This window comes from Phyllostomus hastatus, unplaced genomic scaffold (genome assembly GCF_019186645.2).
Source record: "Phyllostomus hastatus isolate PE091 unplaced genomic scaffold, TTU_PhHast_1.1 phas_scaffold_317, whole genome shotgun sequence".
NCBI lineage: Eukaryota > Metazoa > Chordata > Mammalia > Chiroptera > Phyllostomidae > Phyllostomus > Phyllostomus hastatus.
In genome coordinates, this window is record NW_025334023.1 from 21,909,512 (window position 1) to 21,936,754 (window position 27,243).

Genomic DNA, 27,243 nt, shown 5'->3' on the forward strand with positions numbered 1-27,243 from the left:
ATTGTTACAGTTCATGTGATGGGCTCAGATGGCATCCTGGCACTCTGGTCCCAATGTTTCAAAGGTACATATGTCTAACTTCTCAGGTTACATGCTTCTCACAGACCCCCACCTCTCCTTGAGCTTTGAGTTAAACCTCTCTATTCACATCATGTTTTAACAGTCAAAGATCTAAAGAAATGACACAGATAAGTGATCATCAAAACTATAAATATAATATGGGACAAAGGAGATTGATGGACGTGCCTGTCGCCTGCCAAAAATATCGGATTCTTCTCTTCAGCTCTGGGAATACAGCATGTGATTATGTGTACAGCAGGTGCGTAACTGACTGTACACATTTGTAGTCATTCGTTTAACCATCAAGTTGCTCTTGTAAAAAACTGACACCCATCAATCAAGTGTAATTAGAATAATTCCTCACAGCTCTTTCTAATCACACCAGACTGTCATCCCACTAAAGTCTTATTAAATGACTAAATATTTTAGTTCATTCTGCCATTTCTTACTTGTTAATAAACCATATTGTAAACTATGAGGTATCTGACCAATAATATTTTAAGCAATATGTAGGAAAATCTTAGCTAGCCAATTGAAACTTATATCTCAAAATAATACAGTGTAAAACTACATCAGTGGAAGCATACTTACTAACAGCAACAATAAAATCTTTGTGTAACTTGTAAGTCATCAGTGGTTCTGCAAGGCACCTAAAACAGAGAACAAAGCACACTTCAGAATGGCAGGATCTTTTCAGTCCCCTTGACCCTCCACTGCTTCTTAAGAACTGGGTGATGGGGCTGCATGATAATGTCCCAGCAGGGGCTCCAGGCAGTGCTGGGACTCAGCCACCAGAGACACCCAGGTCCTTAGCACTTCTCGCCGCAGCTGTACCACAAAGGGAGGCCAGAGACAATTTTTTCATTTTGTGAGCAAAACTCCTCTCAGATATGGGGATAATAGTTTTAGAAAAATAACTTTCAAACCCTGGCTGGTGTAGCTCAGTAGATTGAGCACGGGGTGCAAACCAAAGCATCGCAGGTTCAATTCCCAGTCAGGGCACATGACTGGGTTGCAGGCCACAGCCCCCAGCAACCACACATTGATGTTTCTCTCTCTCTCTCTTTCTCCCTCCCTTCCCTCTCTAAAAATAAATAAATAAAATCTTAAAAAAAAAAAAGGACACATTTACCAAGAAGTTATAAGGGTAAGATATAAATTAAAAAAAAAATGACTTTCAATTTCAACTTATTTTTAAAAAAATACCTGGGATCTCCAAACCAAATTTAATATGAAACGGAAATTATTTAGTTTTCATGAAGGACAGCAGCTTTTTTAAGTTTATTTTTTGAGACATCAAGGCTAAGTTCCGGAACACTAAACAGAAAAATTGCTGCCTCAGCCCTTTCTGTTTCAGTGAAGGAACCCACTAAGGAGCGCAGCTCACATGCACACAGAGTGGCCAGGCAACCACTCCAGCCAGGGAACGAGAGGCCACAAGCAGCATGCCAGGGGTGAACCCTCCTCACCTGAGGTAGTTTTTCAGTCCGCTTGTTATTGTCTTATTATCCCATACTTCAATATCAATGTCCATATCAGGAGGGGATTTTGGAGCTAAAGAGAATGTTTAAAAAGTTTAAATTGTTCACTTCAAAATATCACTAGCACCATTGAGAAAATCGATACAAAAAATAAGTAGGCCAAAGAAAAAGGCACTAAACCTCAAACATTTCTTGTGGAGTAAGAGTTTCCCAAATCAAATCATTGCCAAACTGCTAATATCACAAAGCATGTGCCATGTTGTTGTGCATGCTTCTACGTACTTTACATGGATTAAAATGCGCAGTCCTTATAATCCTTAATGAGTCAGGCACTATTATTGTCTCCACTTTATAAACGAAGAGGTTGAGGCACAGGAAGGTTAAGTGAATTACCCAAGATCACAAAGCTTTTAAGTGGCTAATTTAGGATTCCAAGCCAGGCAATCTGAATCCAGCACCCACAAACCTCACTGTGCCTCTAACTAAACAAAGGACACTTGAAAAAAAGTCCAATGTTATAGAAAGGCCCCCTATCAGATTCTGACTATTGTTCATCGATTATAAGTAAACATTGAAAGTTGAATACAAATATTACTTTTATATATTGAAAATACTCAAGGACAAACAATAGTCTATATCTCAAAAAAAAATACACCCCTATGGTTTAGAATAAACAGTAATGGAAAAAAGACAATAAAAAATGAACTAATAAAAATACAAAAAATAGCTAAGTAAAAGTAACTGCTTCATCCCAAACTTACAAAATGTGGTATTCATGAGTTTCTGAACTTTGGAGTTCACGCCTCCTATTCGGTACAGGCCTAAAATCGTGATGCCTAATGGGAAGGAAAAATCACAAGAAAACAGCTTGAGACACAACTTCCCAAGTATAGAACGTTAAAAACTCAGACATATGCCTATAAAGAATCTGAATGCTACTTATCCAATTTTGTAGTCTAACTTTAGCTAACCTACCCTGGAAACACCCACCAGACATACATTCCTCAAAGCAGACATTGAACAGCAATTTGAAAGTCTTTGAAGATCTTGTAAGTAGCAAAGTACGCCTGCCTATTCACCACTATTTGAATACAAAAAAAGTGTTAAAGATGGAAAGGGGTGATCAGCATTGCTCATCTATCTCTTCAGTCATGGAGTTCTGCAAGTTGAACAATTTTATGGCATTCATATCTTCATTTTAAAAGTGAAGAAACAGATTCAAAGAATTTAAGAATCCTTAACTTCTCTAAACTTCTAAGTGGCAGCACCAACATTTGAATTCAAGTTTAAAGAATTCCAAAGCCCAGTATGAGTTTGGCTTTAGACCCGTTTTCCTGGAAGTGCACTTGTCTGACAGACCAACCATCTGTGCTTCAGGAGAGAGGTTATGGCTAGGGTGAGGAAGGCGCTGACATGCTGCAGTGACTGAATCACTGAAGGAAATCATGCAGCAAAGGAGAGGCTGAAGACAGGCTACTTGGAATCTTACTGACCTCCTTAAAGCTTGAATCAAAACTAAAGGGGCACTTACAATAATAAATAATAGAGTCCATCAGTAAGAAGTAAACTGAGGGCATTTTGGGAAACATCACTAAGAGACATACGTTTATCGGATGACTTTTGGTAAACTGAAGTTCAAAGTGTAGCTATTTATGTACTTATATAATTGACATATTCATATAATTCTCAAAATTAATGTCATGTTACTGGTTACAGACATTCTCACTTTCCAAGCATTTTCATGGAAGAATGGGCCATGCTAAAGCGACGACACACCTGTTAGGCTGCACTGACCTCTTGTTTCCACGGCTTGAATGCATTTTCTCACGAAGTTGAACCCTGCTTCATTTAAGTACACTGAAAACAAAAGAAAATCATTTTAAGTGTTCATGCTGAATTTACATTCCGCCTGCACTTGGCTCTGTTGTTTTATGATTTAATGGTGGTTCTGGACAGAGTCTGAATTGTTACATGTGGTAGAAATGGAGGACGGTGGTTCACATTCACCAGTGTTATTACATAAACTTGCTTCATTAGAAACACAAATCCTTTCTGAAAGTAAATATGTTACATGGATTCTATCCATTTTTCCTAAAATCAGCAATACTCTTCACTACATGTTTTTACAGATAATAAAAGCAAATAAAATAAGAATAAACTTTTATTGTGTGTTAATAACTATATCACAAAGCTATTCACAAATTCCTTCCCACGTGATTCTCACAACAACATTGTGACACAGAGAGAAAGCTGTGCACTCTGAAGATGACTCACTGGGATGCTGAAAATTCATTTCCATTGTTCTAAGCCCAGAGCCAGGGCTCTAACTTAGGCTTCTTGATTCCAAACCCAAGTTTCTCTCTATTGCATTTTGTATCATATTCAAAGTAACCTTAGTCAGTCACTAAAAATCCCACAAATATTATTATTACATTATGAAGTAGCAATTTATTTTCATTGCTTTATGCCAGATTTTCTTTAAATCAGTTCTTATTTTATTTAAAGTTTTGGGACCTGACCAAAATAGATTACTTATTTTAAGAGAAAGGTTTTAAGAATAACAAGTGACACTCAGAAGAAAAACTCAATTTTTTTGTGATGAAAGTTTTCATCACATGTGGTAGAGTTGTGGTATCTTAATATCCCCAAATAATAATATATTAAGAAAATTCAAACTAATAAAAAATTAAAACTGGCTTCTATTTAAAGATGATAAACACATTCATGTAGCTCAACATGGATCCAAGACAAAATATATACATAAAAAATTATGCTAAAAAAAATCAAGGAGTGCTAGCAACAGATGAAAAACTTAAAGAAATCCTACACATAGAAAACCACTATAAACCACATCAACTGAAAGGTCTGAGAAATCTGTGGCCCCCAAAACTAGAGGTACTGACATGAAAGGATGATTATTATGTGCAGTCAGGTGAAAAAAATAATTTACAGGATATGACCCAATTTTTTACAATGCAATAATTTGAGGGTATTTTTTCCTAGGGAAAAAACTTTAACTTTTTTACATGCAAACTGCAAGTAAAAAAGAAGAGAACAAAGGTAGAAATCATCATTTTTATTCATTGGGCTTTAGAACTATTTAATACTTTTTTTTAAACACTCACTGGAGGACATTTATTCATTGTTGTTTGAGAGAGGGAGAGGGAGACAGGGGAACACTGATGCAAGAGAGAAGCATCAACTGGTTGAGAGGAGCACTGATGGGTGGATTGGGGATCAAACCAGCAACCTAGGTACGTGCCTTGACAGGGAACTGAACTGGCAACCTCTTGGTTATGGGATGATGCTACAACCAACAGAGCCACCACAGCCAGGGCTGAACTATTTAATCTTGGGGAAAAAAAATTAGTTCTTAAGACATTTTTAAAAAAATTCTAGCCCTGGCTGGCGTAGCTCAGTGGATTGAGCGCGGGCTGGGAACCAAAGTGTCCCAGGTTCGATTTCCAGGCAGGGTACATTCCTGGGTTGCAGGCCATAACCCCCAGCAACCGCACATTGATGTGTGTGTGTGTGTCTCTCTCTATCTCCCTCCCTTCCCTCTCTAAAAAATAAATAAATAAAATATTAAAAAAAAATTCTAATAAATTAAAAAATATAACAATACCAAAACTGAAATACATGTCATTGCCAATGTGAACTGGCTCATTTACTTATGTGTCCCCAGGGCCTAGGTCAAGTGACCAGCACTCAGCGAGTGCTTCGCGTGCACTCAACATATGAGAAGGAATGGCCGTGGAACAAGCATCTGATTAGAGCTGACTACCTACATGAGAGCAGAGCTCCTTCTGGACCCCAAGAAGTAATTACTTTCCAATAACCCAGCACGCTAAGCATTTTATACACTATACATTCAGAAAAATTTTAAGTAGCTATTGGACACAGAAAAACAAGTGAGTGGAGAGGTGGGGAACCAATATAAAATGAACAAAGAAACGAGGAATCAGTGATTAATTTTCATTTTTAACAACAAAAATTGAGCCCTAAAATGTAACCTTATGTAAAAACAATACACTAGCATTTTTATATCAACTAAAAGTGCTATTTCCTGACATTTATAGTGTTTGGTTCTTCAGGTCACATTGTTCAACTTTTCAATAAAAAAGTTTAAAAGAGAAAATCATTTTTGAGAAATTTCATTGAAATTTTTTAATGAAACCTGCCCATGGCAAAATGAGTGAAGATAATTGTGATATAGGAAAACAGAATTTAAGTATCTGTTTTGACAAAAGTAAGTGATAGAAAGGCTATATATTGAAGGTATACAGGATATTTGGCAGCAATATCCCAGTCTGTTCTTTTTTTTTTTTTTAAGACTTTATTTCTTTTTAGACAGAGGAGAAGGGAGGAAGAAAGAAAGGGAGAGAAACGTCAGTGTGCAGTTGCCTCTCGCATGGCATGCCCCCTACTGGGACCTGGCCTGACCCGAATCTCAGGTGTGTGCCCTGACTAGGAATCGAACCAGTGACTGTTTGGTTCCAGGCTGGCGCTCAGTCCACTGAGCCACATCACCCAGGGCATCCCAGACTGTTCTAAACACACCAATATGACATAGGTTCTTTATGAGGAATACAACCTAGCAGACATTCACTCCAACTGCCAGGTCATTCCATGGATGCCACTGACCTAGTAAGTCCCATGGATCTTGTACTTTAGGTCTATTCATTTGAGTAAATGAAACACTATCAATCAATTTAGAGATGTGGAAAAATATCATGTTGGCAAAAATAACCATGCCTTTTTTTTGTTTTCTTTGAACAATCTTTGTTACTGCCTGAGAGTATAGGGAGGTTCCATGTTGTAGAGATAGCGCTCAGCTTTGTTTGGAGCAGACAAACCTGGGGTTGGATCTCAGCACAAGTTTACCGTATGAATGGGAATGTGCCTACTAACTTCTATGAACTCAAGTCTTTCATTTATAAAATGAGGAAAATAATAATAATACATGTTAAATGTTTGTAGTAAGATAAAACTACTTGAAGCACTGAAGAGTTCCTACCAAAGGAACTAACCTAATTAAATGCTAGTTTCCTTCTCTATGTACACCTGTGCATACAGTACTGCTGTATACATGAAAACAGAGGAAACAATGAAAGATGTCAGTCAGTAGTTCTACTCAGATGAAAGGGACAGTAGTTACTCTCCCACTTATCAGTTGCGTTACTAGGCATAGTTTTAATCTCTCTGTATCTCAGTTTCTTCTTCAATACAGTAAGATTAATAGCAGTATCTTTTTCAGAGGGCTGTTTACAGATGAAATGCATCAACGCTTGCAAATCTCCTAGAATAGTGCTTGAAATATAGTAAGTGCTATGGAAGCATTGGCTATCGTCATCACCATCAGTGTTGGCTATGGGAGAATACAACTATTGTGCATACGTGATTTACACAAACCAGGTATTTTCTGGGCATGGCTATAGTCACTGGGTTTAAGGAATTGTCTGCCTGGACTGTGGTTTTTCAAAGAGGCATATATATTACTTATTTTAAAAATATTTGGGGCTAAAGCAATGATCTGCTTCTTTGAACAAACACAGATCAGACATAATCCATTCGGGCCCTGTGAAACTAGGTGGCCACTGAAAAAATAAGTTGTATACTAGTAAGTGTCCCTATATTCTCATTATACTTCAACAAATCACAATGAACAAGCACATCCTCTCACTGGAACCAAACAGACTAAAGTAGTCTGGAATTACTGTTCACCCAAATGTGTTGCCCCTCTCTACAAATTATGTTTGTCAGCTCCCTCAAAGAGCGTGGCCATGTGATGTGCACTAGCCAATGAAATATGGATGGAAATGACAAATGTCATTATCCAGCAGACACTGAGAACTAGTATGTAGCTGGCCCAGTTCTTTTTCCCTCTGGCACAAGATCAAGAATGACAGAGAGAGGCTATTCCATGAGCTTGGGTTCCAGAGTGAATACTACATCTAAGACCTTGAGCCACAGCTGACCTGCATGGACAGGTGTCATGGTCAGGAGATGAACCTTGACTGTGGGAAGCCTCTGAGGTTTGAGGATCATCTGTTACAGCAGCATAGCCTAACCCCTTCTGATGTAAGACACTGTGAGTTTGCTGTGACAAAAAGGCCTAAATTAAGTAAAGTCAATAGCACACACACAAGTAACTTTTCCTTGCTTAACTGGGATGCATCCATTTTTTTTGGCTACTGACTCACCAATTCATATAAAAAGGCAGGAAAGGGCAGTGTGACAGTGCCCATTCATGGCTGCCATGACTCAAGCACCCAGAAGTTTCTGCTGAGGTCTAAGGAGAAGAACAAAAAGTGACTTAAACAGGCTACAGAGCACTCCATCTCTCAGTGACTGATGTAAAGGCAGTGGCATTGAGTGATGTTTCTGAGGGAAGTCAGGGACACACACAAATTCTGTAAAGGAAAACCTTGCAAAGCCATGAAGGGGTTACTAGACTTAATGTCAGTGCTAATGAGAATCCAACAAAAACACATTCTCTAGAGCTTAAAAAAGAAAAACTAGGAACTCCTTAACTTAGTGTTCAAATGAAATGTCAATGGAAGGTGTTCTTAATAAATCAAATCACACCTCACACCATTGAAGGCTTATAATTTATTATGATTCTCCTTTAGTGGAGGACAAGGTATTCCTGCTACAACAGCAGAGGACAGAGAAGTACAGATCGCTGAATGAAGGCAGCCACTAAATGTTTAGGTGGCTTGGTAGTCACTGGTTTGTACCTGGCTTGCTCAAGTACCCTCTCTGATGGCTTCTATAAAGGTTAGAGCTCATCAATGCCTCACCAGGGCCCCTACTCCAGCCCTGTGTCTCCCTGTTACAGAAAGGCCCAGAGAGACAAACAGAATACAACTACCACCAAATTCCTACAATATTAATGATGCTGGACCTTCAGGTGTAGAAGCAGAAGGAAGGTCGACTAAAGAAACTTTACTTAGTCAATCAAAGTTAAGTGTAAACATTGCTTTTTTTCTTCCCCCTTCTGGAAACTATTCAGGGCTAAAGCTTTTATGGAAACTGAATAAAGTTTCCATAGGCAGCCTGGCAGCACAAAAGCTATTAATCTCAACAGAATTCAAACAGCCATGAGGAAAAGAAAAAGAATAGTCTTCCATTCAACTAACAAAGCAAAAGTCCTTGTACCTTCAATTTCCCAGTAATTAAAAGCCCAGCATGTCCTTACTGATGTAATCTATTTGACCATACAGTACATTCTCAGGGTTGACAAAACAAAGCAACACTTGTCTTTAATTTCTAATTCAATTTTCTATCTGCCATTTCAGATTAAAAGGACCCTTATCACAGACAACCATACTCTATGTTGCCTGAAAGAAAGAAAAGACCGAAATGAGTGCATTTACTGGTGTTTGCGATAACCATAGGATGCTTTCTCTTCTTCCAAAGGATGCGCAGTGGATTCTCTGCAGCCCTGGCCCACACTGTTCCTTCTCCCTGCTCTGCTCACCAAGGGCACCTGCGATCTGACTGTCTTCCTGGGTCTCAGTGATGGAAACAAAACTGTATGTGATCAGCAGCCTGGAGGAGGATGTGGTGAAGGAGGAGGCTATAACCAAGGGATGTCTCAGAACTTTCAACTAAACTATCTAAACAAAAAAATGAAACTCAGTAACATTTGCAACAGGTGTCAACTGCCTAAGATATGAAGAATGAGCTTCATCTTTCTGTTTATCGTTGGGAATACACTCCTCAGGCACACGGGGGAAAGACACTGAAACACACAATGGAAGACATTTAGAGCAGTGGAGAAATTCTGCAAGTGTTTTCTGGTCCAATCCCTTAGGTTTAGTACATGAGGACTGAGTGTTAGGCAGCTCTCATCACAATTTTATAATGACTTTTATTAACAGAACCCTCATTTGAAAGGAATTCCTTTTTTCTACTCACACTACCTGGAATGAAGCAGGTACACAATGGAATATGGTTGAATTGAATTGTATGAGAGAATGAGAACCTTTCTTTCACAAATTTCACTTTCTTCAGACATGGGGCAGAAAGACCAGCTAAAAAGCCATCACACAGAACGTACATCTGAGTGGGGTCAAGGCTCAGGGCACCGACAGAGAGTGTCTGAGAGAGAAAACCTGTCAAAAAATGACCACTGCCTCTCCGCCTGTTAACAGTTAGTCCCCAAATGGAAGTCTTGGGACAAAAATGTGTGTCAACAATGATTATTTGCTTCTTTAACAGATGGGCTCAAATACAGAATAATGAAGAACTATTGGTAAGCTGTCCTTTAACAAAATATCCCCAACTGCATGGCTTCAGGGACAGTTTAGTTCTAATCTTAATTCAATAGCATCTGCTTAATATCAAGGATAGGCACTGCTGTTCTTAAAATGAATTAATTCTCAAAGGCTTATAATTACAAGAAAAAAATATGGTGACATATTTTACAACCCAAAAAATATTTGTGGATTCTATATCCTATAAATGACCAATATCTTTAGGGGTTTTTTTTCTTCATGTATTTTTTTTTTCATTAAGATGAGTCAAACTTTCCTTCTCCATTAAATTACACTAATTTTATGTATGGCATGGCATCTTTTCTCTGAAAACAGTAAATTAAGAGTAACCAGAAAGTAGAGAGGCTTTTTCATGTTAGGCTTGTAAAGAGAGCCTCATTCCTCTAGAATGAGAGCATAGTTTTATTCTTCACTTCACAGCATGTGTTCTCTGTATATGCACAGATTGGCCCTATTTTAGGATGCTGTTGCTTGTAGGGTTTCAGCACAGACATTAAGACAACTTTTAATGGTTAATGTTCAAAACAAATTTTTATCTGAGTTTTATATTTTACCATTCTAAGCCTCGTTATTATCTCCAGCAGTTCAAAACACACGTTTCATGCAAAACTGAGCTTCCAAAGGAAAGACAACATTATTTCAAGATAAACAGAATCCAACTAAAAGACCAGAGCTGTAAAAAAAGCACTTCTCGAGGTAGCAAATGAATCAAGGACAGTACTGGTTTCAAATACCAACAGTGAGATAAGTTACATATGGAAATTGACATAATGCCACTTTTGAGGGGTCAAATGTGAAAAGGGGAAATAGAGATCAATATCAATAAACAGGATAAGTATGTGTGAAATGATGTGTGGAAAGGGCAAACATAAAGATAAAAGCTGCTCTGAACTCTGAACATGATGAGCTTGCATGATTTATTCAAGACTTAGAAAGAGGTCTGAGAACCTTGCCATCACTGGAATATAATTTTGAATGGAAACAAATAATATTCTGGATATGTCACTTGGAAGAAAACATAATTCTGCTCTTAATTTAACAGGACCATGGTTCTTGAATCTGAAATACCGCCTGCTGTGTGTTCAGAAAATCCTAGGAGTCATTAAATCACTAGAAAAATAGTGACCAATATAAGACGTGATAAAAAAGAAAAGGGGTAAAATTAAACTCTGAGAGAGTCAGTGACATTAATAAATTTCAGGCCTTGATATAGTAGACTATTCACAATTACATGCAAAAAGAAATTAAATTCTGAGAACCTGGAAAGCCTCTTGACCAGTCTGAGAGCCAAGTCATTTTAGAGGAAGGTTCTTCAATGCCTGCCGGATGGAGAAGTGCTTAGAAAGCCTGGCCCATGCAAGCAGGCAGCACCACAAAGTCCAACCCAGCTACAGGAAACCTGGTTTTAGATGGCACGTTCAACCTTGTGCCTCCACTACGCAGAGTGTCTTTAACTGGGGGCACATGCCACAGTCCTCCTGATTTTTCAACTGAGTGGTGGCGATTCTGTTTGGGTGGTTCTGTTTGAATTTCCAAGAATGTGTGAAAACAACTAAAAACAAATGAAATTTTGAATAAGTTGGCTTTATGTCACATAGTAAAACATTTTGAAATTACTACATAATGTTGTGTGTAATATATTTAGAATGCTTAAAAGAATATTAATCTCTGCATTTATCAGCCAATTTACTAGATCACAGAAGTTGCCAGGAGTTTAGGAAGATTGTATTAGACAGAATCACAAATTTGTCTTATTAGGGTCTTGCATTTAGAGAATGAAATTTACTAGTTTTTTAAATTATAGTATGATCTAAAGAAGCTTAATTGATTAAATTTGAATGCTCTTAAATGTATGAAAAATAAACTAAAAACTTATTTTTCAAAATTAGTGTATTTATATAAAATAAGATCTGTATGGTGATTAAAAACAAGCTTAAAGAAAAAATATAGCTTAAGATAAATAATAAGAAACTTTAAGGCTAAGATTTGTTGAGTTGAAGCCCTATGTATTAATAAAGCAATGGGAACCGTAATATTCCTTTCGATGATCAAAATCTCCCGTTGGGCAATAAAAGTCTACTGGCACCAAGAGTAAGAATACGTCCAGTTATGTGCTGAGCACACAACCCACTGACAGCCCGTGCCGAGTACGGTAACAAGAAGGAGAGAGGGATCTGTCACAGCTCAGAGAACTGGGTCAGAAACTAACACACTAGACAAAAAGCCAGAATGCAAGAAATGACACAAACACATGGACTCCAGGACACCTGTTCTTCTGGAAAAAAAAAAAAAACACCACACACACACACAAAAAGAAACCCCACCCATTTTTATAATTACACATGGTGGCATAGTGATGTTTCAGGTGGCTAACACTATAGAAAAGTTGATTTCAGGAAGACAAAGTTTTTATGTCATGAAGAAGTAACTCTTCCTCCATCACAGAATGAGAACATTTGATAACTTTCATATTTCCTACTTATGACAGAAACACTGCTTCCGAGGTGCATTAAGTACCAAATGTATCCTAACTGACATGACCATGTCCCCATTCAAAGCCTAATTTGATACCAAATGTAGGTTCAGTTGTTTTCCAAGAAGGTCCCATTCTTCAGCAGGTCATGTGAATTTGAAAGGACTGTCTTTATAATGGATATGTAATAAAACCAATATTAGAAAACACATTTCAAACTCTACTCAAATGCAAATTATACAACAGATTATTTTTTAGGTAATTTGTTAAAATAAACATCCAGTACTTACAAAACTCTTAATCCACTTGTTAATGTTTCTGTGATTAGATACAAGTGGGTAGCCAAAGATGCTATACTAATCACTTTCCTTGACTAGCAATAAAGGAAGAAATGCAAGAATAAACACTGGGAGTACTTTTTAAATCTTTAATATTAAAGGTATTTTCATGCATTTTCTTTGGATAATTTTAAAATTAATCACTAGGAAGAATTTCATTCCATTAAAATGATGGCTTTTTTCATACACTCAATATTTATGATTTTCAAATGAGTGATTTCCCACCCAGTTTTTACCTTCACTCAGCTCTTACCTTGCATGTTAACAGAAAATTAAAAGTCAAGGTTATTAAGTCTATTTTAAAAATAAATTTAGACATCATGAGAGAAGTCAGTTGAGTTAAATAAAGCTTAAAATTGCTGTAAAAGATATACACACCAACTTGGAAACAAATACACAAACTAGTTTTAAATGTCAAATAATCTAACAACATAAAGTACATATAAAATATATACTAAAATAGTCAAGGGTAAAGGGTGGCAAGAGGTAAAAGATAACCAGTGAGGATTTAGAATGTAATTGAAAACAAATAAAGTGCATTTATCGAGAATGGTCTGATGCTAAAGATTCAGTAGTAACACAGTGACAATGTGTTCCTACACATCCCAGGTGTCATGACGATGTCCCTGTATTTCACATTCTTGGGCATAGTCTTTAGCATAATCTCCTAAAACCAGCACAAAGCATTCAAGTCTTCAGTCTTGTAGGTTGGAGCAGGGAAAATAAGGTAAAGAAGCCTTCTACTGCCATTTAAAAAAATCAAACTAAATATCAATTGTGTCAAATCTCTTTCTAGGATAAAGCAAAATATATACCTGTAAGTAAATATCAAAAAAAAAAAGAAAAAAGAAAAGAAAAGAAAACTTAATTTTGGTCACTATAGCATCAGTAGTTAGTGGTTTTAACATGAGAAACTTCTTTGAATGAAAACTTCAAGTTCCATGAACCATCCAATACCGATGTGTTAATATCATTTTTCTATTAAATAATAAATATAATTAATATTTCTCTTAATATTAATGAACTCTAAATATCACATAATAGCTTTGTGATAAAAATAACTGATACAACTTCAAATAATTATTAAAACTACTTACTTTCTTCTTTCTTGCTCATAATGGCAGGCAGGGTATAAATCTAAAAAACAAGGGAAGTCAACCAGTTACTTGCAGTTAATGACAGGGTGCAGATTGCCAGGTGGTGCTGGTACAGTGATACACTGCTGGAGTGTCCTGATTTCAAGGTCCTACTACTGCTGCATCCACAGTGCCGCCTCCCGACCCTGTAACAGCCCTGCCCCCCCTTCTGTGCTTGCTGTCCCGCCCTGGGCTGAGTTCCACCTCTTTCCATCTGATTTACAAATCTCAGTCTATCCTGTAATAAGATGCACAATGGACCTTCTTGAGGAAATATCTCATGATGTATTTTACCTGATTGCTCTTTACTGCAATTATCTGCTTAGTGTTTTCTTCTCAGCATGTACAATCCTAACTAGTACTTGCTGAGCTATCACTCTGTCTTCTAAATCTGCACTAGGTCAGGTCTTGCCTTTTGATTAGTGGTGAAGTTTATTTTTAATTTTCAAATCTGTCACTGACTGCTATTTTTATAAATTACAATAAAATTAAAATATCATAAACATAATAAAGAATAGATACAGATTTCAAGTTTTTTGTTAAGTTCCACAAATAGAAAATTACTTCTTCAAATTGCTACAAAATTTTCCAGATATTTAATCATAATGTCTGCATTCATCTCATCGTGGCCCAGTAACCTTTTGAGGGATGCTCTCGAAGTCTGGAGACCACATTTTGTGTAGCTCTGTTGCCACACAGGTACTTCGCACAGGGCTGTTCAAGGTTCTTTGCCCTCTAAAGTTCAGTTCTCAAAGGACAGGATGGGGCCCCGTATTTGCTCTGAGTGCTCATCCCCCTAACCATCCAAGGACATGTTTCTCCATGAAGAAAAAGGACGATGATTAATAATTTATTCCTTTTTACATACACCCCCCTCACAATTGTAATGTAAGTTATCGGGCCAGCACCAAAATAACTATTAGAAAATAAGGATGTGCGTGAGGACAAAATGTCGGCCACAGGGAGTTTCATCAAGTGAAACTGCCGGGTTAGCTCCTACTCTGAAACTTGTCTGTCACGCTGGTCACAAAGCCTAGCACAGGCCTTGCAAAGAGTGGACATTCAATAATTATTAACTGAATAGAATAATCCAATCAGTACAGCCAAACTAATGATTATAAGTAACTAAAAAATAATTTCAGGGTTTTCAATTAGTCCTGAAAGTCCTCCTGAGAAACAAACTATAAAGCTGGTATCGTGTGTCAGTGAACGAGACAGCACTAGACATACAGGGAGCTTCTACTCTCATCTGCTACTTTAACTTACCAAATTCACTACAGACATATGAAAAAATTCAGATGTGTTTGGTTTTTTATTTTTTTCAGGTGCACTTTGTAATTATCAGAACAATAAAACTGAAGTGAAATGTGTTATATGCTTACTGGTTCTTTCCCATCCATGGCTTCGAGCCAGAGTTTCCGATTAGCTTCGGAGAAGGCCTGCAGCGTGATGATGCCGTGCCTAGCAAACAAATATTTTATACGTTCCATTTATTCCTGTTATTTCTTTGCACACTTATGATTTTTAAAATTTTTATTTAGCTATAAAAGTAAATTTGAAGAAAAACCAGGAAAGAGGAAAATGAAATAGAAAACAGAAAAGAAAAAGATAGAAAAGAGAAGGAAAGAAAAATTTAAAAATTGACCTAGAAGTGTCTTTTAGAAAAATCACTGTAGACATTAACACACACACAAATGATCACAGGTAGTAAAACCACTTAGCATTCTGGGTACAGGACTGTCTGAAAGAGGTAGCTTCAAATTATTTTCTCTGAAATGACCAAAAAGGAGGACAGCTACATTCATCCAAGTTCAAAACCACCTAAACATTCTACAAGAATAATTCAGATTATGACCTAAATGTGGCACAGTGTAGTCACTAAAAATCACAGCTAGTTTTTAGCAATATGGAAAACCTCATACCATAACTAGTTAATTATTAAGATATTAAAACCAAAGTGTTTATCTATACCATGATCTTGACAATATTAAAATTACTACATTTAAAAACAATGACCTCCCATGTACCCACTCTGAAATAGTTACTCGAGGATATATTTCAAGAGAAGGAGCAAGCAAAGAGAAAAAGGAAACTGATATAAGGGAGAAAAAGATATGAATCCAAAAACTGGAATTAACCTGTTAACAGTAGAGTTAACAGTGCAGATTGTTCAGAAAATATATTTAAACAGGAAATCAGAGAGGGCTTTGTGAAGAGGCACATCAAGAAGGAAATCTCATTTAAATATTGTATGTTTAAAAACCTGGAATGACTTAAAACTGTGATACGGAGATATAGCTCTTCTGTAAACAGGGCAATAGATCATCAGAAAAAGAAAAAAATATTCAATATACAAAAATTAAGATAACTTTATCTTTGAATCAGTGTGACAGCAACAATAATAAAATAACAACAATCAACACTTGCTGGCTATTTATTACGTGCCAGGCCCTGTGTCGTTTCCTTTGAGGTGGGTACTTACTGCCCTTATCTTACAAATGAGACCACTAGGGCAGAGTTTAACAATGTGCCCAAAGATCATACAACTGGAAAAGGCTGAAATAAAAAAAAGAGAGATCACTAACATGTTGGTGTTTGCCTACATAGAAAATCAAGAAGTTCCTACCACAAAATTGTTAAAACCAGTAAGAAGTGAAACAACTATGCTGTATGTAGATTGACATATAAAAGTAAATAATAACTTTTCTATACACTAGTCTCAACCATTTAGAAAAGAAAAAGCTTCTACTAGTGAAAAGAATTCTAGAATTGTAATAAGAAGAAAATACCCAGGAGTAAATCTAAAATATATATATATATCTTCATGGAGAGTTCAATTCTCCATCAATTATTTAATAATTTTAATGTAACTCCAGTCAGAAATCCAAAAGGATTTTTTTGAAGAGGAAGAGAAACTTAGTAGGCAGATCTATAGCATGTAAGAACACAGGGCCAAAGTAGGTAACAATTTTAAAGAAGGATAAGAATGGGGGCCTTGCCCTACTAGATAGTTACAAGCTACAGTACACATAAACTACAGTGTATCTAATATGTGAGAGTACATATGTTATGTCTTAGTGTATACAGAGCCCACATACAAAGCTAGAGTATTAAGAAAATGTAGTAGTAATGCAGGGGGAGAAAAACAGAGCATGGACTAGAACAAAAATCAAGAAGCACACCCCTTCTCATTTTGCTTCTATTCTGCCTGTATTGATACAAGAGAGAAGAAGAGCTAAATATTCCCACTAGGTTATAAACTTGGGTGCACAACATTTATGGGTATCCAATATCTTGTAGCTAAGAATGACCAGGATAGTGCTTTGCACACTGAACTTCACTGGCTGAAGGAGATGATGACATTCCCGGCTGTGTCCTATTATTCCTTGGAAGCAGGACCCCTAGGCTTCGCAAAAGTCTGCAAGCAGGCTGACCCAGGAGCAGTGCTGTCACACTCCTTGTGTGGGGACCCAAAGTCCACAACATGCTCTTCCCCCTGATGCAGTCATTTCTACTCATTTTCCAGATTCTTCTCTGAGTGGTTACTTTTCACTAGCATTTTTAGTCTGATTTATTTTTCTGAAAGCACCATACAATATTTATCTGTTGAATATGTAAAAGAATGAAGTAAACATGCACACTTTTTAAAAAGAGATTGGAAAAAGCACTTGTATGCTGTTTCATATTTATATTTAAACATAGAAACAACTAAATATAAAGTAAACAGAAAAGCTCAAACCTTTCCACTACTTCTATGTCAAAGCAGAATCGCTTGTCAATTGAATCTGTCTTCCGTCGGATACAAGATTTTAACTTAAACATTTCTGGAGAGCTGGTAACAAGGCCGTTCTGAAACCAGAAGGGACACGTATGGACACAATGACACGGTGAACCGAAAAGTATTCAATCTCCCACCTGGAAGTGCTGCACTGAAATGTAAACTTAGAGCACAGGTTATGCATCAAGGTCATATAAACAAGACTTCTGCCCAGTTATAACACACCAAACTGTTCATTAATAAGTTAATTGCATTTATGTGTTTTATCAAAAACTTCTGTGACATGCCTGTCCAGTTCATTTCAACATATTGACTTACAATGTTAACTTGCACTCTGGTATAAATATATATATACCTTAGGTCTCTGGATTTAGAAAAGGTATGAAATTACAGAGCTATGGCAACGTCACAATTAGATATCCCAAATGTCTGTCAGGACACAACACGACTGTTCTGAATCAGTATTTCCTAGATGTGTGTGTTTGTGTGTCTCTGCACTAGAGCCTCTCAGCATTAAATGACAGCTGCCTGAAAGCCTCAAGAGAGTCACCAAAATCAGTCAAGTCCCAGTGTTCTCCCACCTAACCAACTACTGCCCCGCTGCTGACACTGACACTCTGGACAGGATTCAACATAGGCTCAATAGATACAATTTTCTTCCATACCTGAGATGCCATTTTTAAGGGGAATGTTTGCCCAATGTCCGATTAATTCTATTGCTTGTGTTTGCAAGTATCACAGACTTAAGAACAGTACTTTGGCTGGGCCTATTCGCTATTAGCTCACTGACTATCACATAAGCTAACTTTCTGGCAATATCTTTTCTTATGAAACCTTTAGAGTAGAAACTAGGTGTGGTTATAGCATTTAATGACTTCTCATGATGGTGGTAATCTAAGGTTTCCTTTCCTCTGGTGTGCCGTCCTTTATTTGATGTCTCTCCAACTGAATCATTAGACTAATGAATGCCACAGCACAGTGCATTTCAACTGCTGTGCACGAGCGTGTGTCTAAGGACCAACGTGGACCTGCCACAATCTACACCACAACTTAGCTGGGTGTGTCGCTTACTTTTACCACCATGATTTTCTAATCTATTCAAAGAAGGCCAGACGAAGTCATCTTTCAAGTATACCATGTTTCATCCTGCTCGCTAGCCATACAAGACATTCAGTGACCAATTTACATTTGGGGTAAATGAGCATTGGCCGATTTCTTCTAAGAAACTTTGTTGGCCAGCATTTCAGCTAACAGTACACAATGCAGAAGAGGCAAAGGCTTGCGGGGCAAAGGCAGTCTCCCAGACAGGCCACCTGGGGCCAGATGGAATCTTTGGGCCTGATCCAGCCTCTGACAGGCGTCCCTCCTGGGCTACTGGCCAAGCAACAGCAGAGGAACAATGTGCTTCCAGGGCCGTGAGATGACACTTCAATGGAAGGATCCCTACCATTAACTCAGCTGCTTCTAAACATTCCATGGCGGACAAAGGAAATCCTGGTTACCCTTTTTAAGTTATCAAGGTCACTAAAGTGAGAGAGACTTTTTAATTTTTAAAAATTGCATGCATATTTATTAGAAAAGCAAGCACACATGATTTTTTTGTTTGTTTTACTTCCATTTCTTAAATAAAAACAAGAATTAAAAATAAAAACAAAAGACGAACACTCACCATTTTCCCACTGGATTTCATTTCTGAGACACTCATAGTAAATGTTTTACTTCCTTTATCATATGTACAGTAATGCTTAGTCCACGTAAAACCAAGTGGTCCTAATGTAAGGAGACAAACATTATGGGCTGTTAAGAAATGATGGGTTTACGATCATTTTTGATGCTGTGAAACACAGTTTTGATGCTGTGAAACACAATGGAGGATTTCCACAGACCATGTAGGTCTGAAACGTGCACTGAATGGGAGTGACAAAGGCAAGAATGGACAGAGAGTGGTGCAGGGCTGAGTGCTTCGGCCTCAAACAACGGGGCTTTACCCACAGCTCTGACACTCTGTGAACTCAAGGGTTACCTTAGATCTGAACTTCAGTGATCTTATCTGTAGAAGGGGGTATACTTATATTCCACAGAAGTAGGAAGAATGAGAAATGACAGTCTGAGTTACTATCACTGGTCTCCTCCTTATCCTCTACTCTTAAAATTGCCAGAAATACCCTACTAAAAATTGAGTAAGGCCATTCATTTCACCCCTTTGTGCAAAGCTCTCCAGTGGTTGCCTATATCACTCCTGATAAATACCAAAGTAAACATTCACAAGGCCCCTCATTATGCATCACCTTGCTTACACTCTGCTCCAGCTACTCTGGCCCCCTTGCTGATCCTTGAAAATAGTAAATGCATTTCGACCCCAGGGCATTTGAACTTGCTGTCCCCCAACCTGCATTACTCTCCCTTCAGGTATCTGCACTGTTACTTCCTTCAGGTCTTTTCCTAAATGTCACCTTACTAATACCACCTTTCCTGTAGAGAGAGCTATAGGAGAGCTACATAGCAACATCCTACCTTGATATTTCTTGCTTTACTTTCCTGTTTTACTTTATTCTTAATGGTTATCACTGTCTAAACGATAATTAATTTTACTGATTCAACCTATTTATTGTTTGTCTCTGCCACTAGACTCTAAATCTCTAGCAGTAGGAAAGTGTGCTGTCCTGATGACTGGTACATTCTTAACCCTTGGACCATGGCCAGATACAATGCTGTCGCTCAATAAATATTTGACAAATGAATAAAGGAACGCATCAGTCATCTTTCTCTAAGACTTAATTGAGCTTGGAGTTATTTCCTCTTACCACTCATCAGAGAAAAAGTGAATTCAAATAACTTCTTAAAATGAAAATGTTTCACTAATACAGTACAAGAAAGTTTTATCTGTATAATGCTCATTTTTTTTCTCCCCATACATACCATGCAACCCTCCCCCATGGCACACCATGCTATTGTCCTCCGTTCTCCTTAAGGAACCGGGTGCTGCTGCTTCACCATAGGGTAGGGATGCATCGAGAGTTCAATCCGCCCACAACCAAGGTGGGGGGGGGGGGACTTCACACAGGGCAGCCAATTATCCTCTATCCAAATGTCACAGCAGCTCAGCAGGTTGAAAACACAGCCTGTTTTTGATGTCATTTCTCTATCAAGGGCCCCATTCTGCTTAACATCTGGATCTTTCTAGCAACAATTATGTACAATATTATTGCTGCCTTGGTTTTATAACCATATATTTAAAAGCAAGAAATGGAAATGTAGAGGTGTACCTCTTGAGAAAAGTGTTTCGTGAGCCACCTGAAATTTTTTTCCTGTATGGTGTCATGATTCAAATACTTAAACCACGCCAGATTTTAAAATTATGAGGTTCAGCGGTACACTTTGTAATCACAAAGGATTATTGCATTTAACTTCAGTTCTGTTTGGGGAACATTTTATACTATAATACTTAACAATGCTTGTTGATAATTCAGTTATATGTGGTGTAAAATACTTTAAAGGCTTAGAGCTGATTAGTGGGAAGTGACTGTGTGGAAATCCTTACAGTGACTTCACTACTTAACAATTTATGCAGCAATGTTAGCCATAATTTTGAAGTAAGGTTGCCGGCATGCTCTGATGACATTTCAGACCTCACTTGTTTTTTTCCTGCCTCCATCATAAGTTCAGAATCTCAAACATTTAATCTTCAAGACTGCTGCACACACACGCTGCTTTCTTTAAAGTCTGCCTGGCGCTGGGCCAGGGAAGATGTTCTCAGACTAGCAATTCTAAAGTCCTTAAAAAAAAAAGACTTGGAAAGTAAAAATTTATTATAGCTCTAAGGCTGCAAATAAAACAAGTTTAATTATCTTATCCAGTAATCATCTGAGGTTGCTGAGATGATGTTTACAAATTTGAAGGAAACAAACATTCATGGAATACCTACTAAGTGCCAAAATTTTATCTAAGAACTTTTTAAGTCACATTACATATATATCATTTTACATATAAGCAAACAGAGCATAAGAGCTGCAGATGGTACTACTTCCTTCATCAATAAGGCATGTGATTGGAGTTCTTTTTTAGGGAACAATATTTCTCAAGAGTGGTTTTAAGAATCAAATGAGATAAATATAAATTGCACAGAGTAGTAAAAGCTCATGGTAATCATTGGAGTATCATTATGCACCACTACTAATGATAGACATTTTACATACATTATCTCCAGTTCTTGCAACCTCATTACAAGATAGGTGTAAATCTGCTTCTTTTATGAATGAGGAGACTGAGCTCAGAAAGTTGCAACCAGAATTACCTAGTTAATGGATGGCAGGCAGGAAATTCCAACGTAGTTCTGTCCCCCTTTTTTGGACCCACGCTCTTCCTGGTTAAACTCAGCCCATTAGCACACACTTTATTGTGTGCCAAGAGGTGGGTAACAGAAACCACCCCGCTAGATCAAGTACAGCTCTATGCCCAAAATGCAATGACCCGCCCCATCACGGCCATCTCTATTTGTCACAATTTACAGCTCTGATAGTTGCTACTGATCACTGGTCACTGACTGAATGAGTTTGACTCATGTCTTCAACTACGGAATAAACACCCCGAAGCCATGCTCTTCATCTCCTCTCCTGTTTCCCAGCGAACTGACTCTCAGTGAGAGCAACAGCACAATCAGTATGTCTTACTGGGCTGATCAAATTTTTGCATTATATAAATGCTTTCAAAGATTCCCAGTAGAAAGGGGCTTTGAATAGTTTTCCCTTGTGTAAAAACAATTCCAAAGGCATACACATCCATTAATTTTTCTTTTTAAACCCCCAGGAAAGGAGAAGGGTGAAGGATGGTACATGGGGAAAGGAAGGAGGGAGGGATTATATCGGGGCATGAAAACACTTCGGAAGGTGAGGAATATGTTCCTTATGTTGATTGTGGAGATGGCATCACAGGTCCATACTTATGGCAACATTTTTCAAACTGTACATTTTAAATTATGTACAATTTATTATATGGCAGTTGTACCTCACTAAAGCTGTAAAAATAATGTAGGAGGATACAGAGAAAATTGAGATAGAAAGTGTCTTGAGACCAAGAAGGCAACATAAAAGAAAAAAGAGGATGTCAAAAAGAGGAGAGTCTGACTGAGAGCCTCAAATGCATGTACTGCTAAGAGCCCACCACAGGAGGCGCACTAAGGCTATTATTTTAACACGTGGAAACAGACTTGTCAAGGTAGACAGTTGTGAAGGAAAAATCCCAGAACCCAGACCTCCCGAGCCAGCAGCCCTCCACCATCCAGTCCATGTCTGCCAAGTCTGTTGGATAAAATCGTTATTTGCTTGCATGCAACCAACCAACAAATGAGCATCGACCGAGCATGTCAAATATAAAATGGGTTGCATTTTAGCTATCATGTCATTCTATGTGAAAAACTCTTATAGCTGACCTGTTATCTCCAGTTTCTGCATCCCAAACCCTTTAACTATGATATCTTACCAATCAAAACAATTTTATTACTCTATTGTCTACTGACTGACAGGGAAACTTTAGAGCAGTGCTATTTCATGTGGTTGGTAGGTCTGAATAAATGAGAAAAGTAAAGTGTAAATAAGCATTTCAAATCTTTCACAGCAATTTGACATTACTGTAAAATGCAAGCACATGCTTTTGTGTCCATGACTGATTGGAAATAAAAAAAATCATTCCTCCACCACAAAGAGTATGAGAATGGTGCTTTAGGGCATATCTGGTTCGAACTAGAGAGCGAATTTAGTCAGACTGGTTCCACTTATTGACAGGCACCATGCAGAGAGAACCCTGGCTAAACCATTTTGAATGGCATCTTATTTTTGTGAGAAAAACTTTCTAATGAGGAGGCAGTTATAATAGTGCTCTATTGGGTCTGATGCTTATTTCCTAACCCCAAGCAGTAAAGGGTGCCAATCTGACATCACACAATGCCAGGTTTACCCCTGAAAACTGACGAAACACAGAAGTCAATGAAGTAACACCACTGGAGGTCATACTATTATCACAGTCACCAGGATGGTTCATTCCAATAAAGGCTTTGACTTTTAATTTTCCATCAAACTTTAAGCTGGGATTAGATATCACAGTTAAATTATAAAACTGAACTCATGTTACCATATCATCAGAAAAAGGCTGTAGGTCCCAAGTTCAACAATATATCAACTTAGAGATCTTGGTGGTGAAATAGGAAAAAACTCCCTGGCTTTGGCGCTGATGGTGGCAGAACAGACTAAATACGATAAAGCTGTAAGGGATTTCAGTCTTTGTACTTGAAGGAAAAAATACTAACCAAGTCACCTCTCATGGAAACAGAACATAAGGGTAAGAGACATTAAGTCATATCTTTGAGACTCACGTTTCTCCTGGACATAAAGGTAGCCTTCCATCGTCCACTGGCTAGGTGGTCTGTAATCTTGGTTGGCAGATTTCATCCTTTGCATCAACCGCTCTACCTCTTGTCGAGTGCTTTCAAAATTATTCCTTGTCTTTAATAAATAAAAATAACAATTTTATTAACTTTTTCCTACCCATTTTAAGCAACTTAGAGCTAAAGTTTCAAAATTGCAAATTAAGCAAAAGATGACCTTGATTATTTCAGCACTACTCACCCATACCCATGACCCTGGATGTTGAGTCCTACAGCTGATTTTGAATGGCTTTAGTGGAACTTCTGTATGTTTCTCTCTGAATGTCTCAATCTCAATCCCAATCTGTGTGTGTATGTATGTAAATTATATGTTTTTTTCCTGTTACACTAACATTATTATTTAGTGGCCAATTATAGCATTTAAAAATATGTAATATTTATTCAACAGAATTTTATAATCATTAATACTTAAGGTAAAAAAGCAGATCCATAGGCACTTACATTTCTTTAGGGGAATAAAAACAAACCAAATTCACCTATTTTTATACATGTAGCACTCATTTAAAAAAAGTTCATTGAAGCCCTGGCTGGCGTAGCTCAGTGGATTGAGCGCAGGCTGCGAACCAAAGTGTCGCAGGTTCGATTCCCAGGCAGGGTACATGCCTGGGTTGCAGGCCATGACCCCCAGCAACCGCACATTGATGTTTCTCTCTCTCTCTCTCTCTCTCTCTCTCTCTCTCTATCTCTATCTCTATCTCTCTCTATCTCTCTATCTCTATCTCCCTCTCTTCCCTCTCTAAAAATAAATAAATAAATAAAAATCTTTTTAAAAAAGTTCATTGCACTTATTCCAAACACTTTTAAAGAAACTTCACTTAGTTTGGTTTCCAGAAATCCTAACACAATTATCAAGAGGTCAGTATATAAATTAACTTGGAAAATGAATAGGTTTCCAAGTTCTAACTTCTATTACAACAGTTTACTCAGGTTACAGCAAAAATACTTGGGGTAAAACATAAATAGCACAAGGCTTTTCTCTATAAAATCTTTTGCATTCGAGCCACATTATCTCAACAATATATAAAAATCATCACCACTCAACTCTAAGACTTTGTTAGGGCCCATAATAAAAAAATGGAATGTCCTTAATTGCTACTTTTGCTACTTTTCAATGTAAGAATCTGATTTTTTTCCTATTCCTTACCATTTGTCAAATCCCAGGAATCTCAAGATAATTGTGTTTAATAGGAAGTAAACCATAAAATACTTTGACTTTTATATTTTTCTGTTAATATTTACTAAAAAGCCCAAATGCATTCCATATTGAAAAACAATGGAATGAATTTCATGAAAAATAGATTCTGCAAGACAATCTAGGTTAAGTAAAAAGCTAAAATTCAAAACACAGGTAGAATAAATCCAATTCCATGCTGCTCATGGGACACCAGAATGCCACAGCTGTTTACTGGACATCTTCAAGACGACAAAAATCAGAGACACAGTGAAAGCCAGGCTTTTTATCAAAAATTAAGTTAGCACTTTCCAAATTTCTTTGGCTATAGAGTATTACACAGGGTTTCAGAAACAACTTTTCATGTATACAAAACCCTGAACAATTAGAACTTCATTATTTCTCAAGTTTGATAATAAGGAAATGGGTTGGTTAAAGATTTTTTTTAATATGGTATTCAGCAGATGCAAATCAGAATTTATATAACTATGCAATCAGATATAAAAAGGATTGATTAGACAACTTTAGAAAATAAACCCTGACAGAAATACATAGGATGTTTGTAAATAATCCTCACTTAAGCTTTGAAATAGTCACTTATGAATATTTCAAACCATGTTCAAATTTATTAGAAAATAATAAATATAAGATTATATGCAATTTCATACAGAGATGGAAGCTTAGAGTGCTAAAGTACAACTTCCATTTTGTAAATCTACAGAAGTGCTGCCATCTCAGAAAGCAAAGGTTACCTCAGGTCACCTCAGTAATGGGACTACTGAGTAAAGGCAAAAGTTTCCAAACTTCCAGGTGTCTGTCTATTCCTTAGTAGTATTTATTTTTGTGATATTTCTAATATGCATTTTTAAACATTAAGATTGGCTCTTTCCTGGTGTACTTTCAAGCAGGAGCTAGAAATCAACACATTTTAAAATAAATTTATAATGTGGCTTTTCTAAATTAGTGAGGTTTTACTGTACTTGGGCGAGTTCTGGAAAGACTCCAAGGCTTGGCTTGGTTGTAACCCAGTGGCATTGTGACCATCTGGTTCACTAAGGAGAGGCAGTGAGAACAGGTAGAGTCTTACATTCTGCAAGTTGAACTGCAGCTGTTGCTTATATGGTGCAAATTCCTGGGCGAGTTCATATCCCTCGTGGTAAAAAGTAAACAAACCCTGAAGGAATGATAAAAGCTGCAAAAATAGAGATAAAAAAGAAAACGTGTTTAAAAAAAGATCATTGAATATAATAAAATGGGGAAATGACACTGCATTCTAATTCCTCAGCTAATAAATCTTCAATCTGTTTGGCAAAGCTGGCACTAAAATTATGGATATGAAACACAAAACACAAAAGCTGATTTCTACTTCCTTTTTCAGAGATTTAATTTTTGTTTTCTTTTTTTTTAATTTTATTTTAATCATTGTTCAAATACAGTTTTCTCCTTTTTACTCCCAGTCCAGAGATTTAATTTTTGAGTCTTGTCATGGACAGCTGTCATGTTAACTACTCAAATATTCAAATGCATTGAATGTCGAGGAGAGATCTCTAATGGGGATAAAGACCAGAGCTTCTAACTAAAACAGGGAGATAAAATGTGCAGATGTGAAGAAGCCTGAAACAGTAAATTAGGGATAAGAAGTACCCAACAGAAGGAATCAGGGTTTGGCCAGATGAAATTAAGGAACATATCACAAGGTGGCAGTACTGACTTGGGAATTGAAGAGACATTTCCCTAGGAAGCAGAAAGAAGGCAAAGTAGGTAAGAGTTGAGCAAAAACAAGGAGACAGATACAAATCTTTCATATAAGAATAAAAGTAAAATTTTCTTTAGAAAACCGTAATTTCTATGATCCTGGCCTGCTTATGTGCTTATTTATGATGTTCTTATTCATGGACTAAGAGTGGCTCTCCACACAGTTACAGGACACAACTGTTGCTAAATTCTAACTGAAAAATTATCTAATTTATTTTTCATTTTATTCACTGGGATTTTATTCTGCAGACTTGTCTACCAATTCAATCAATTCCTCAACCTCTTCAAACAATAAAACTAAAAATATTTTTTATTAGTGGCTAATGATTT

General features: G+C 37.2%; 1 protein-coding gene across 1 annotated transcript in view; it reads right to left on the bottom strand.

The window, feature by feature from the left end:
* The window catches only part of ARHGAP42 (Rho GTPase activating protein 42), a 252,753-nt gene that overhangs the window by 22,296 nt on the left and 203,214 nt on the right, over positions 1–27,243 (bottom strand). The window contains exons 7-16 of the mRNA XM_045817966.1: positions 26,246–26,350; positions 23,916–24,045; positions 19,218–19,318; positions 17,510–17,619; positions 15,153–15,231; positions 13,732–13,771; positions 3,336–3,398; positions 2,303–2,377; positions 1,530–1,614; positions 652–710 (exon numbers count right to left, since the gene is read on the bottom strand). Coding sequence (XP_045673922.1) covers positions 652–710; positions 1,530–1,614; positions 2,303–2,377; positions 3,336–3,398; positions 13,732–13,771; positions 15,153–15,231; positions 17,510–17,619; positions 19,218–19,318; positions 23,916–24,045; positions 26,246–26,350 — 847 coding nt within the window. The remainder of the gene's footprint in view (positions 1–651; positions 711–1,529; positions 1,615–2,302; positions 2,378–3,335; positions 3,399–13,731; positions 13,772–15,152; positions 15,232–17,509; positions 17,620–19,217; positions 19,319–23,915; positions 24,046–26,245; positions 26,351–27,243) is intronic.